Source organism: Salvelinus namaycush, chromosome 25 (genome assembly GCF_016432855.1).
Source record: "Salvelinus namaycush isolate Seneca chromosome 25, SaNama_1.0, whole genome shotgun sequence".
NCBI classification, from domain to species: Eukaryota; Metazoa; Chordata; class Actinopteri; order Salmoniformes; family Salmonidae; genus Salvelinus; species Salvelinus namaycush.
This window is the reverse complement of record NC_052331.1, coordinates 25,872,097-25,886,703: the sequence shown is the minus strand read 5'-3', so window position 1 is coordinate 25,886,703 and position 14,607 is coordinate 25,872,097. Positions and strand designations below refer to the sequence as shown.

Genomic DNA, 14,607 nt, shown 5'->3' with positions numbered 1-14,607 from the left:
ACCGGGAACATTTCCAGAGCATTAGGTAACATTCCCATTAAGTTCTAGTTCGGGTTTTATCTAACATTAGGATGATAACATTGAAACAACATTCAGTGAATGTTTTTGATTAAATATATTTATTTATATGTCCACAAAATGTTCTCACCAGAGTGTTCCCACAACCTAATAAAACATTCTGGGAACCTTTAAAGAACAGATTAAATCTGTTCTGGGAACATTCTTGTAACATCTCGGGAATGTGTTTTGCAACCTAAAAGAAACATTGTAGAATCATCATCACAGATGGACAGTTTTTGTGTTTTAGGAACATATCTTTTGTGATGTCTCCACATTGTTCTCAACACACTGTTCCCGCAACCAAATTAAACATTCTGTGAACCTTTAAAGAGCAGATTAAATGTGTTCTAGGACCGTTCTTGAAACATCAAGTGAATGTTTTATATAAACATCACCACAACTGGACAGTTTTTGTGTTATGAGAACGTTTGCCGTGACTTAACAAATGTTCTGGGAACCTTCACAGAACCAATTTTGGTTTGCTGGGTAGGTTCTTATGTTTCCAATCAAAGTGAAGCCTGAAGTGGCAGTTTGAAAAACACTTTGTCAGCCTCCCAAATGTCACCCTATTCCCTATATAGTGCACTAATTGTGACCAGAACCCCGGTCAAAAGTGGTGCACATTATAGGGAATAGGGTGACATTTGGGATGTAACCTGGATGTATAGCTGAAGCCACAGAAATAGACTTCCTGTTTGTTCATCTTTGAAGACTGGAGGCTGGAAATGAGCTTTTTAAAAAGAAACAGGAAAAAGGACAGGGTGATATCTAACGCCGCGATATCTAACGCCGCGTCCCAAATTGCACCCTATTCCCTATGTAGTAAGTATATTACTTTTGACAAGGGCGTGTACTACATAGGGAATATGGTGCACTTTGGGACAGATAAGATCTCCCTCTGTCTGCCATTAACAAGTCCCACCATCTGGAATAGATGGATATTCAAGTCAGACTGTCTTATGAAGGGGACAGGGAGTACGGAGAGTACTGCTGGATGTTTTGAATAGCAAGGTGCTGATGGTTTGCACACAAACACATTTCATCCTTGACTTTACCAACAAGATATGTTGCACTCTTGTCATCAATCTTGTCAAAATATGTTCTTAAATTATCGAGTTATTCACAGGATTTTGAGCTGTAATTCAAGATTTTTCATACAAAAAGCATTACAAGAATATTGACATCTTGATTTTTCCCAAAGTAACAGTAAACAGAATCAGGTAAATAGATAAAGCACACTTTTTTTAACCTCAATGTCAACTTGTTTAGACATTGCATTGTTGTTTTTAGCTGTATATATTATGTATAGTGGATGTTTTCAATGTATTTTGAAGACTTTCAGACAATGTGTTTAATCGTAATGAAAAACAATGTGTGCACTAAACAGTTAACTCTGACAGCCCTACTTTCTATTGATCTGTAGGTCTCTGTTGAAAAGAGAGGAGATGAATGCACAGGATACCAAACATGAATTCCCCGGTTGCTTCCCTTACCTTAGGCCTAGAGCTGTTGTCTTCCTTCACCATGGTCCAGTCAGAGCCATTGTTGCTGTAGCCCACCTTGAACTTCTTCATAAACACATTCTTGTCTCTGTAGAAGAAGAATACTTCATTAATCCATTCTACAGGCCACTAAAGTTAATCTTCTGCCAAGATCCCAACCTCTGCGAAAGACACAAACACACACTGGCTCGAACCCTCCGGTTGCTGACCCGCCTATCTATCCTCCATGTTACCTACCTGTGGCGTCCTCCTTGGATGAGCAGGCCGCTGACCAGCTTGTCCTGGCCCAGGTCCATCTGCAGCCACTCGTTCCGGAAGGGATGTCTGGTCTGTTGCTGGGTCCAGCCCGACCTCCCTGTCAGCAACCTGGCGTTCTCTGGTACCCAGCCGCGCTCTGCGTGCGATGACGCGCTGATCTGGGCGTCCGAGATTTGACCGGAGACCATCCCCAGCATGCTGGAGCAAGGGTAGTCTGTGAAATAGAGAGCGAGAGAGAGGGGGCAGGGTGAAGCTGCTGTGTCCTCATGGGCTCTATAAGGTAATAGGATACCATTTCAGACACATCCTGAGTCTGAGTGAGACAGTATGTAACAGCTTTCCCTGTGGAGATCAACTCCCCTAGTTCCCCGGTCATTCAGTGTTGAGGTCTATGTGAGTTCTTGTGTGATTTGTTTTTACCACTGCTCTTTGTGGGAACTCCCCCTATGTGTGTGTGTGTACATGTGTATACTGCATGAAATATAAGTGGACACAGAGACAGACTGTCTACTTCCTTCCTGTGTCATTCTAAACTCTTAATCACCTGGGCCTTGTACAGTATCACACACACACACACACACACACACACACTAGCCCTGCAGTGAGAAAGAGTATAATACCATCTTTATGATGTTCCCCTGCTGAGAGAAATAAGGGAGGATATGGATCTCTGGAATGAACCATATGCTGTGCTTTGTAATATCGTAAATACTGTATGTACGATGACTCAACTTGCCTTTTTGCCTTTTTCCATTGCACTTTTACAATAACAACCTAGCATGACCCTCAATCGGCTTAGGAAGCAGTAATTCTTCTTCTTTACAACCAAGAACAGAATTCATTAGATTTCTTAGAGCACTTACTAGGGAACCAGGTAACAGTATATGGTCTATATTAGAAGTTAGGGGAAGAGCCAAAATATGCTTATGCAATTGGTGATGTCTGCCCTGATGTCTGCAGCTGTGTGTGTGTACCTGATGTCTGCAGCTGTGTGTGTGTGTGTGTACCTGATGTATGCAGCTGTGTGTGTGTGTACCTGATGTCTGCAGCTGTGTGTGTGTATCTGATGTCTGCAACTGTGTGTGTGTGTGTGTGTACCTGATGTATATAGCTGTGTGTGTGTGTGTACCTGATGTCTTGCAGCTGTGTGTGTGTACCTGATGTCTTGCAGCCGTGTGTGTGTGTGTACCTGATGTCTTGCAGCTGTGTGTGTGTACCTGATGTCTTGCAGCTGTGTGTGTGTGTGTGTGTACCTGATGTCTTGCAGCCGTGTGTGTGTGTGTACCTGATGTCTTGCAGCCGTGTGTGTGTACCTGATGTCTTGCAGCTGTGTGTGTGTGTGTGTGTACCTGATGTCTTGCAGCCGTGTGTGTGTGTGTACCTGATGTCTTGCAGCTGTGTGTGTGTGTGTGTGTACCTGATGTCTTGCAGCCGTGTGTGTGTGTGTACCTGATGTCTTGCAGCCGTGTGTGTGTACCTGATGTCTTGCAGCTGTGTGTGTGTGTGTGTGTACCTGATGTCTTGCAGCCGTGTGTGTGTGTGTACCTGATGTCTTGCAGCCGTGTGTGTGTGTGTACCTGATGTCTTGCAGCCGTGTGTGTGTGTGTACCTGATGTCTTGCAGCCGTGTGTGTGTGTGTACCTGATGTCTTGCAGCTGTGTGTGTGTGTGTGTGTGTGTGTACCTGATGTCTTGCAGCCGTGTGTGTGTGTGTGTGTACCTGATGTCTTGCAGCCGTGTGTGTGTGTGTGTACCTGATGTCTTGCAGCCGTGTGTGTGTGTGTGTACCTGATGTCTTGCAGCCGTGTGTGTGTACCTGATGTCTTGCAGCTGTGTGTGTGTGTGTGTACCTGATGTCTTGCAGCCGTGTGTGTGTGTGTGTACCTGATGTCTTGCAGCCGTGTGTGTGTGTGTGTACCTGATGTCTTGCAGCCGTGTGTGTGTACCTGATGTCTTGCAGCTGTGTGTGTGTGTGTGTGTGTGTGTGTACCTGATGTCTTGCAGCCGTGTGTGTGTGTGTGTACCTGATGTCTTGCAGCCGTGTGTGTGTGTGTGTACCTGATGTCTTGCAGCTGTGTGTGTGTGTGTGTGTACCTGATGTCTTGCAGCCGTGTGTGTGTGTGTGTACCTGATGTCTTGCAGCCGTGTGTGTGTGTGTGTGTACCTGATGTCTTGCAGCCGTGTGTGTGTGTGTGTGTGTACCTGATGTCTTGCAGCTGTGTGTGTGTGTACCTGATGTCTTGCAGCCGTGTGTGTGTGTGTGTGTGTACCTGATGTCTTGCAGCCGTACACCTCGAAGCGCATGCAGATGCCTATCTCCCAAGACATGGGTCTGATGCGGACGTAACGGGCTAGAGTCTGCTTGGGTAGGAACGACCTTTTTTCCTCTGTAGGATTGTGGTTCCCCTGGAAAATCTGGAGGAGAAGGAGGAAAACAAGAACAAGATTACTTTATTGTCCAACAGAAACATATCTTCTGCTTTATTCCAGAATGATAGACAATATAGTCACTTTGGTTAAATAGAACTGTCTGAATCAGTTGTGTAAAATATGGCAATTCTTTTTCTGGCATTATTTGTCCAGAGTACAGGAAATCTTGACTAAAGTATTGTGAAATGTGTGGTCTTGATGTCCAAATCAGACTGAACTCATTCTTTCTATTAGTTACAATGTATCACTATTCTGCAACCTCTCTGGGTTTCATCCTTCCAGGGCATTTTTCCTGACCACTGTGCTCTCGCTTCTGCTTTGGTTGCTCTTTGAGTTCACGGCAGGATACTGTAAAGCTCTTTGTGACAACTGCTGATATAAAAAGGCTTAACTTATATCTTATGAGTCAGTCTTACCATCTGCTTGGATCCCTCCTTTATTGTGACCCAGTCCTCTCCATTGGAGCTTACGTCCACTTTGTAGGATTGGACAAAGTACTCCTTCTTCGTCTCCTTGGAGATGGCTCCCTGTGTTCCCACGGCTGAAACAAAACGGAGGAATCCCAGGTCCACCTGGCAACACAAATTAGGCAAGAACATCCAGTTAGCTAGAACCCTGTTGGCTCATGCATTATTAGGCCAAACAGATATAAAGAAATGAAAGGCCTGTACAGGGAATATTGCTGCACCTAAGTCTAAAATGTTTTGACTTCACAGAAGCCTTCTTCAGGTGCAAACAAATACAATAACCAAATAGTTTGTTGGGTACAGGGCAGCTCTCAATGTCCTGAAATTGGCTGTTCATCATATACAGCCTATAAGAAGAAAATTGCAAACATGCAATACAGGCCTACTAACTGTGTTAGAAGAGAGCTGACAGAAGCCACTGTGAGCTACCTGTCCGGGCTGCTTGTGTTTGTCCCTAAAGTGACAGAGCCACTCACGGTCAGTTAAGATATGGGTTGTAAGTGTTGATCATGTTAAGACACTCTGAATGAATAAACAGAGAGGCTGGGCTTGCATTCTGAGCAGGGCGGCGCCTGCTAGTACAATTGTGGCGGACAGGATGAAACCAGTCGGAAGGCCCACAATGCCCCTGACGGTGAGTACAGGAGCGTTGGCCTTTCCTCTGGGAGCAGGGGCAGATCCACAGGAAGTCAGCTCCACCGCCTGGGGAATTCAATTGTCCGTCTGGGGAATTCCTGAGCTGCTGGTCTCTCTAAGGTTGCATCCCAAATGGAACCCTATTCCGTATAGTGCATAACTTTTGACCAGGGCATATAGGGTAGTGGTCAATATATGGAATATGGGGCTCAACCCTGGTCTCTCAAGGGCACAAGGGCATGGAGGGCAGGGCTGCCTGCTGGCTACACTGCTGCTGTTGGCTTCATGTATTAAATATTGATGTGCTTTAAAGTAGCTGGGGCACAGCGTGGTTGGTTGCTATGTGATAATAGTGTAGATGTGTTTGTTTCTGTGCATTTGTCTTGAGTCAGTGGCATGCTTTTTTGCTTTGTCAAATGAAAGCATTTTCTTTCAGAGTATCCTCCAAAAGAACCGTTAGAGTGTCTTTGAGGTAATATTGATTTATAGACAAAAAACTGTGCAACTCCATGCCTTCTTTTAGGGGGTTTGAATTATGAGGTGTTTTCTAGGTACATAATTTTCCATTTTGTTATGATGAAGTATGCTACAGTAAGTGTCCTACTCCGCAGCATGGTGCAGCTAGCCAGAGGCTAAGTCCCGAATGGCACCCTATTCCCTATAGTGCACTACGTTTGACTAGGGCTCTGGTCAAAAGTACAAAAGGAATGCACCATGTAGGGAATACAGTCCCATTTGGAACACAGAGTAATGCTCCATTCTTCTTACTTCAGCTGAATATAATGAGTTACTTAATTCATGCATGCGTGCCTTCGCTACATAAAATTATATTATTCATGTGTCGACAGTTTATATATTATGGATACTATTTCCAGGATACAATTCTTCACCATGTTGTCATTTTAATGTGGCCTGGATGATGGAGGACAGGAATTGGTGCTTCGACTCCTTTATTATGAATCTTTGGCCATATAGGTATTATGCTAATTCATTGCCTCATCTTGGCTTTTATATTAAAGGGATATAGCTTGGCCCCTGTCTATAGCCAGTTTCCTCCGTATGCCACAGGTATGAATGAAACTACCAACCCATCACTGTGTGTAATTAATCCCCAACATGGCTGTTATTGTTGTACATACGAGTTGAATTGTAGTGAGATTGACATGTAATCGAACCCTGTGAAGTAAGCTCATGCAGGAAAGGATTCCTTCCTCCCCGAAGACAAAGCATTTATAGAGGTATATTGCTTGAGGAGAAACGTTTGTCATGGGTCTGTGACGTAGGGAACCAGGAAAGGGCTGTACATCTGGAGAACACATTTGGACCTGGCTGTGCTGTGAGTGAACATGTTGTTCTAGGACAGAGAGGAAAAGTGAAAACAACTAGTCCTCAGAGACTGTTGGAGGAGCTCCCATCATCCTAAGAGAAAGTGAAGAATGCAATATTTAGTTAGGTTCGCATATGATCCAGTGTCGATGTGCACATATCAGAATCATACACTAAAATGTATTATACTTAGGCAGGGCGTGAGTTTTATTTTGGAATTTTGGATGTCATGGTAGAAGAATTGAAGCATTCTGTGCTATGCAGTCGTTAACATAATTGCCTTGTTAGTGCAAAACTGAACAGGAACAGAAGAGATGTGTAATTAGCTCTTTACAATGCATTCAAAGCTGGTCCATGTAGAATATGTTAACATGTCCAAAACCGACATCTCAACTGACCTGACCATGATTGACCCTGTCACTTTAGAGAATCTTGTTTAGTGGTAGGCCCAATAAGCTCACCGAACGGGACCACCGCCTGTTCTTGGATGCAACACTCACTACTGAGTTCCAAACGGCCTCTGGAAGCAATCTGGAGCAGTATTTTTCCTCGCTAACAATCCTACATGTGGTCGGAACCCCTTTTCCTGTCCTGATCTTAAGCAGTCTAAACCCAAGGTTATAGCACAGCACTTTCTTGAGAAAACACGGAGAGGTCTGAAAAAGTGGGTCACAGCAGTCAGTCACAGCAGTCAGTCACAGTAGCCTAGTGCTGATTACAAGCTCTTCCTCTCCTCGCCATAAAAACACCAATATCCTGTTTTGAAGGAGGTGCCAATGTTTTTGTTGAATCTCATTTAGTGAAGGTCCGGCTGATGAATGCAGCCGTGTCTGCCTCTTATTGTTTTCTCCATTAAAGGCCTGAGCGGAGGGTTTCATTTTCAACCGCAGAGTGTTAGCACTGCCAAGTGTGGAGTAATTAGGAATACGGGAGAGTAATTAGCATCAGTCTTTTCATAGAGGAGTCTGGCCAATAGGCTTGGCCGGCCACTGCGGAGCTCATGTCAGATAGAATAGGAGGTGCTGGACAGAGTGTTCGGTTGCTGGACAGAACGTTCGATTCAGAGCCATCTATTGCAATAAAGGTCTCTGGTTTGGTTGTGAGATCAAGTTGAGACTGAGACTGAAGCTGAGAAACAAGGTATTTCCTGCCAGGATAGTCCAGGACACTGTCCAAAACCCCTCTAGTTTGTACTCAAGCTGCTTGTCTGTCCACCTTTTGGCAAACATTCTCAGCATTTTTCAATTTGTACAGATTTGTTGATGTGCACTTTGTATACAATGCTGTGCATGATTATGATTCTCAAAGAGATAACAAGTATGTCTATCAAATGTCCAAGTGGCTCAAAGAGTCTAACAGCGGGGCTTGTGTGCTATAAGTAGGTTGCCATTAATTTATAGAAAGCGGAGGGGAATATATAGAAACTCTAGGGATTTTACCAGGATAGGCTACAGTAAGGAACACAACAGCCCAGGTCCCAGGCGTACTCTGTCATTCACACAGTCCACACAAATCCATGGGGGGCTATTTCTTCCTCTCCCAGAAAAGAAAGAGGGAGTGCCTTCCCATCCTTCAGACTATGCTATATATACAAAAGTATGTGGACACCCCTTCAGATTTGTGGATTCGGTTATTTCAGCCACACCCGTTGCTGACAGGTGTATGAAATTTGAGCACAACTGCCTCTGGAAGCAATGTCAGCACAATAACTGTTCATCAGGAGCTGCATGAAATGGGTTTCCAATGCCAAGCGTCGGCTAGAGTGGTGTAAAGCTCGCTGCCATTGGACTCTGGAGCAGTGAAAACATGTTCTCTGGAGTGATGAATCATGCTTCATCATCTGGCAGTCCGACGGACAAATCTGGGTTTTTGGTGGATGCCAGGAGAACGCTACCTGCCCGAATGCATAGTGCCAACTGTAAAGTTGGGTGGAGGCGGAATAATGGTATGGGGCTGTTTTTCATGGTTCGGACTAGGCCCCTTAGTTCCAGTGAAGGAAAATCTTAACACTACAGCATACAACGACATTCTAGATGATTCTGTGCTTCCATCTTTGTGGCAACAGTTTGGGGAAGGCCCTTTCCTGTTTCAGCATGACAATGCCACCGTGCACAAAGCAAGGTCCATAAAGAAATGGCTTGTCGAGATCAGTGTGGAAGAACTTGACTGGCCTGCACAGAGCCCTGACCTCAACCCCATCGAACACCTTTGGGATGAATTGGACGCCGACTGCGAGCCAGGCCTAATCTTGTGGCTGAGTGGAAGCAAGTCCCCGCAGCAATGTTCCAACATCTAGTGGAAAGCCTTCCCAGAAGAGTGGAGGCTTTTATAGCAGCAAATGGGGGACCAACTCCATATTAATGCCCATTATTTTGGTATAAGATGTTCGATGAGCAGGTGTCCACATACTTTTGGCCATGTAGTGTATGTTACTGTACTATTCTGTGGTAATGTAACAACATCCCATGATTCAAAGAACAACAGAATTATCATGCAATGGGGTCAAACTATGGAGGATGTCCCATTTGATACATGTTGTGTGTTTTCCTATCAGTTCCTTAAAAGCAGCTATTGCATTTGGTTGTATTAAAAGACATTATAATCCCTGCATTATTCCTGGAATTCTGTTCTGTTTCGTGAAACTAGTGAAATCTTGATTGACATGTTCCTGTTCAGTTCATAGTGTTTGGAGTGTGTGTGTGTAGTGTTACATAACGGCCTCATATAACAATCTGCATTTACCACAAGAGGCCCAACCCTGAGGTTGTTGCTGATACAAAACTAGATTATAGAATGTCCCTGTTGGACAGTTTGTTTACAGTGTGCATAGGTAGGAGCTTAATCAACCCAAACACCAACCAGTCCAGTCAGTCTGGCCTCTCAATCATAATCGCTGTTGTTTGTGACTTGGTGTTGTTTATTTTTTGGCTTTTGTAGGTCTGGCATCATTCACGAACACCCTCATGACCTGTGCTACTACAATCTCTCTCTCTCTCTCTCACACACACACACACGCACACAATCAAATTTGCGCAGACAGACACACACACACACACTAGTGTATACACGCACACAATCATACTCACGCATGCATGCACACCTAGAATCACATACAGTACACACACACACACACACACTCACTTCACATGACAGTAGCTGAACAGGGAGCTGTAAAGGACTAAACACACTTTCCCAACCAGTTGAATACCCAACTCTTGCTCAATCCAGTGTTTACTATGCAGCCATAATGTTTTATAGGCACCAATAGGATAAGTAATGTCAGTGACAGACACACAGAACCCTATTCCTCTATGTAGTGAACAGTGCCCATAGGGATACAAAGGGAATAGGGTGCCGTTTGGGACTCAGACACCACACATGTAACCCAGCTTCCCCAGGGCTGTCTCTCCCTCTTACCTGTATCCACTCTCTAGCAGAGTCTTCTGAGGGGGTCCATCCGTTCTCTTTGTAGTTGAGTCTGGAGCGTTCTGGGGACCAGTTGGGGTTGTACTGAGAGGAGGCAGTGATCTGATCTGAGGTGATCTCTCCTGACTCCATCCCCAGGCCCTCCAGACAGGTAAAGTCTGTCAGAGGAGAAATAAAACACGAGTTACACTTTATTTGGATATTCCCCTAGAGATGATCTGCATAATACCGATTCAATTATCAACAAATGATCAACTGCAACTCTGTTGTTACACAACAACTTGCTGGGGTTATGGTTAGAGTTAGGTTTCGTGTTAGAGTGAGGGCTATGAGCCTCCATCCTCTGTGCTGTCGTGTCTGTCTAAAGCAGTGTTCAATCTTTTTCAGCAGGGACACCATTTTTTTAAGGCAGAATTTCAGGGGACCCCATTTTTTCCCCAAATAATTTATCGTAACCTCAAATCTACATCAACAAATAATCTTCAATTCATTGCATTTTCATCTCTTATTAAAATGAAAGAAACCAATAAATATATTTACTCAATAAAATAGTATTTGTCTAATTATCTTTAAAAAAAACATTTGTATATTGTCCCATAAAATAATCTGTACTCTTAATTTTTTGTTACTCATTTTGAATACCACTGGTCTAAAGAGACTCTCTGTATTAGTGTGACTCATAGAAGTCTCAATCACAAAGACAATTAATGTGTAATGCAATGGAAATTAACTGTGTTTTACTGGAAACTAAAAGTTACTTGCTCAAAATTGAAATACAAATACAACAGGTAGACCTTATGCTCAGAAGAAAAGAAGAGCATTGTGTATCTCAACTGGACATGTTAAAAGATGCCCCATTCAGAACATTTTGTCGGGGGCTAGAGCGCACCAAATTCCTCTGATTAGTCGTGGTTGTAAATGCCTCACTCTCAACACCCCCGGAGTAGTATGTCGAATGCCTGTCTTTGTTAGTGTCTGTTTGGTGACCCTTGCCCCAAACACAGGTTCATGTTAGGTTCGCTGCCCTGATGCATGCACCCTTACCCCAAATTCAATCTCCTTAATGCTGAGTGCCAAGCAGAGAGGGACTGGGTCCCATTTTTATTTACTCTTTATCTCTGTAAAATACCAGTGGTTGGTGTTCATATTCATGTTGGATGACCAAAACGCATCAGGAGGTTGTACAAAACATCTCAAACAGACTCCATGTTGAAAATCCCTCGGACTCCTACAGTGATTTAGGGCCTTGCGACCTGTCCCTCTGACCCTGGTTGAAGGAATGTGTGTGTGTGCGAGTGTTTGTTTGTTTGTGTTTGTGTGTGCACACTCACACGGCTCCCATCAGATTGTAAATCTGTCCACATAGCTTTTCTCTGGATGGCTAAGAGCAGTGCTGGTGTTAGACAAATCTCTAATTATCCCAGATGGCTGTAGAAACACACACACACACATAAATACACACACACACCCTCCGTGGCTGGCTAGCTGTGTGTTTTCACAGTGGACCCACACAGAGCAGAGTGATGACTGGTCTTGTCACCAGGCCTCCAGCTAAGCGTGACAGATTGAAATGAAGGCTCCATGGTGAACGCAATCACATTGCCTTTTCCACAGCATTAGTTCCCAATCAGTCTGTTTGGTGGTAGAAATGTGTGTGCCTAAATGTTCTTAAAACTGTTTTGGGAAAACTTCAGATACTTTTTTCCATTACGTGGGAGGAAGGTTGGTGGAATGTAAAATTCTCAGAAATCAGTATTCCTCCTATTTCCCCGATGACGTTATCTTATCTATAACAATCAGAAACACCCCATACTGTGACTTTGGTCGCATGAACTGTTGAAATAGTCTCTGATAAGGTCTTTCATTTGGATTGCAATGATATGTGGACATTTTGATGTTCTGTCAATGCCTGCTGAGCGAATGGAAGCGAAGGAAACGCATGAATAGAAATTAGAGAATTAGCAGAGCGCTGAGGAGAGATGGAAGGACAGAGACTGTTTTGGATTCTCTGCGATGGGAGTAAGTCCATCCTGCCTCTGTGTGTATGAGAGGCGTCTAAACAGACCTTATGTCACCAGTCAGTCACACACACATTGTCCCCCCCGCCCCCATCCCACCTACTGTGGGTGTGTTCGTAAATTCTATCTGGAGTGCCAGAGCTCAGTGTGTGCTCAGAGTGCGCTCTGGGCGTTTGTAAATTCAGAGAGTTGTCAGATTGTCCATTAGTAAAATTCAGAGAGTTGTCAGATTGTCCATTAGTAAAATTCAGAGAGTTGTCAGATTGTCCATTAGTAAAATTCAGAGTGTTTCCCTCTCGGAGCGTTCAGAGCGCACACTGGACGCTTTGGCCAAGGGGTAGAGTTGATCCTAGCGTTCTGACCTCACAACGGCAGTCAAGCACCCAAGCTAACCGGCTAAAGTTAGCTAGCTACTTCCAGATAATTTTACTCGCCCTAGCAGAGCTGGTTAGGCTGTTTTTATGTTATCTAGAGCATTGATGACTGTAACTGTGCTGCTGGCAACAATTTAATTATGATTTTTGCCAACATTTACTGACATATTCAACGCGTGTTGAGCGTTCGTAAATTTGTCAGTTATTCTGTGCTCTGGCACACTGAGACGAGAGCGCTCTGAAATCGGAGTAGATGGCCAGAGCGAATTTACGAACGCCCGGGGCTAGAACGGCCCTGGGCCGTGAGGCAGTAGGTCATACTAACCCTCTGGTCCCTGTCGTAGGCTCCTCTCTCTGACGGTGTAGTTGGCTGAGAAGCCCTCTCTGGCGATGGCGTTGTCAGTGTTGATGGTCATAGACAGGATCCCTGTGTAGGAGATGACTCGGCCAGGACTGCTGTTACCACAGTACCGCCCAATGTGGGGTCCCACTGGGATAGGGAGAAAGAGAGAAGGGGGGGCAAGAGAGAGAGAGAGAGAAAGGGGAGAGAGAGAGAGGGGGGAGAAAGAGAGAAATGAAGAGAGAGAGAGGGGAGAGAGAAAGAGATAAATGAAGAGAGAGTGAGAGGGGAGAGAGAAAGAGAGAAATGAAGAGCGAGAGCAATGTAAAGTCCATCACAGCTACAACATCACAATTACTTCCTTCAATATCCCATGTTGTGATTGATTCAGCTTTTCTACAATTAGCACGAGGGGGTGTGGTATATGGCCAATATACTATGGCTAAGGGCTGTTCTTATGGATACAGCCCTTAGCCGTGGTATATTAGTCATATACCACAAACCCCCAAGGTGCCTTATTGCTATTATAAACTGGTTACCAATGTAATTAGAGCAGTAAAAATAAATGTTTTGTCACATTTGTGGTATAAGGTCTGATATACCACGGCTGTCAGCCAATGAGCATTCAGGGCTTGACCCAACCAGTTTATAATCTGTAGTAATAGCCTAATTTACTGCACAAAGTCTCTATTCTAGAATGAACTTCCCTCCATTAAATGTTTCACTAACTTTCACTCTGTTATCTGACAAAACATTCTATCGTGAACGTGTGACAACCATTAGAGGATAACAGGTTGGAACTTTCCGATGATCTCAGGTCTCACCTCGTTTGTGACTTTACACCTTGTGTCAAAACAGACGTGACATGTCAGGTAGCAGAGACTGTGGCACGTTCACAGTGTTAATCATTAACACGTGTTCACAGCCAATATATAACAGGTCTGGTACAGAAAAAATATCTCATCTCCAATTATGTGTCAAGAATTCTCCTTTTCCCTTTTTGTTTCCATGTCAAATACATTGTGTCGCCTACCATCTTGAATGTCAAACATGTACACACCTCAAACACAAAGCTTTCGCAGACCCCGGGACAGAAAACACACAGGTCTATTGAGACATGGCCGGCCTGGCATGTTTACAGCACTAACCCAGCTGTGAGGTGTGTGATTGTTTGGTCCTTGTGTGTTTCTATAGGGCTGTGCCAGTCCCTTCCTTGGGGCTGTTTCCCAAATGGCACCCCATTCCCTATTAAGTGAACTACTTTTGAGCAGGGCCCATTGCGATCTGGTCAAAAGTAGTGTACTAAATAGTGAACAAGGTGCCATTTGAGACACAGGCCCTAGCCTGGCAAGGCCCTAGTATAGAGGAAGAAGTCTCAGGGAGCCAGACAAAGCAATGTGCCCAGCCAGGCACTCCTCTGATGCTTGTCAATGTACATTTCCTCCCATTCTCCTCAGACCCAATCACACAACAATGGGGACTGGGCAACGCGGTCAGTGAAACAACATCATTGTAGACAATGAATAGTGTAGGTTCTGCCTGTCTCCTTAATGTGCTAAATCAATCTGTGTGGCCTGGTGGATGAAAAACAACAGCTCTGCTGGCTGATGAAACAAATCTCTCTCTCTCAATTCAATTTCAATGTAAGGGCTTTATTGGCATGGAAACATATGTTAACATTGCCAAAGCAAGTGAACTAGATAATAAACAAAAGTGAAATAAACAATAAAAATTAACAGTAAACATTACACTCACAAAAATTCCAAAAGAA

At 44.2% G+C, this 14,607-nt stretch overlaps 1 protein-coding gene across 2 annotated transcripts in view; it reads right to left on the bottom strand.

The window, feature by feature from the left end:
• Positions 1-14,607, bottom strand: part of LOC120020399 (neuropilin-1a-like) — a 76,515-nt gene that overhangs the window by 30,268 nt on the left and 31,640 nt on the right. For both annotated transcript variants that reach the window (XM_038964029.1, XM_038964028.1), the window contains exons 5-10: positions 12,822-12,986; positions 10,096-10,262; positions 4,666-4,821; positions 4,090-4,234; positions 1,800-2,034; positions 1,554-1,650 (exon numbers count right to left, since the gene is read on the bottom strand). In XM_038964029.1, coding sequence (XP_038819957.1) covers positions 1,554-1,650; positions 1,800-2,034; positions 4,090-4,234; positions 4,666-4,821; positions 10,096-10,262; positions 12,822-12,986 — 965 coding nt within the window. The remainder of the gene's footprint in view (positions 1-1,553; positions 1,651-1,799; positions 2,035-4,089; positions 4,235-4,665; positions 4,822-10,095; positions 10,263-12,821; positions 12,987-14,607) is intronic.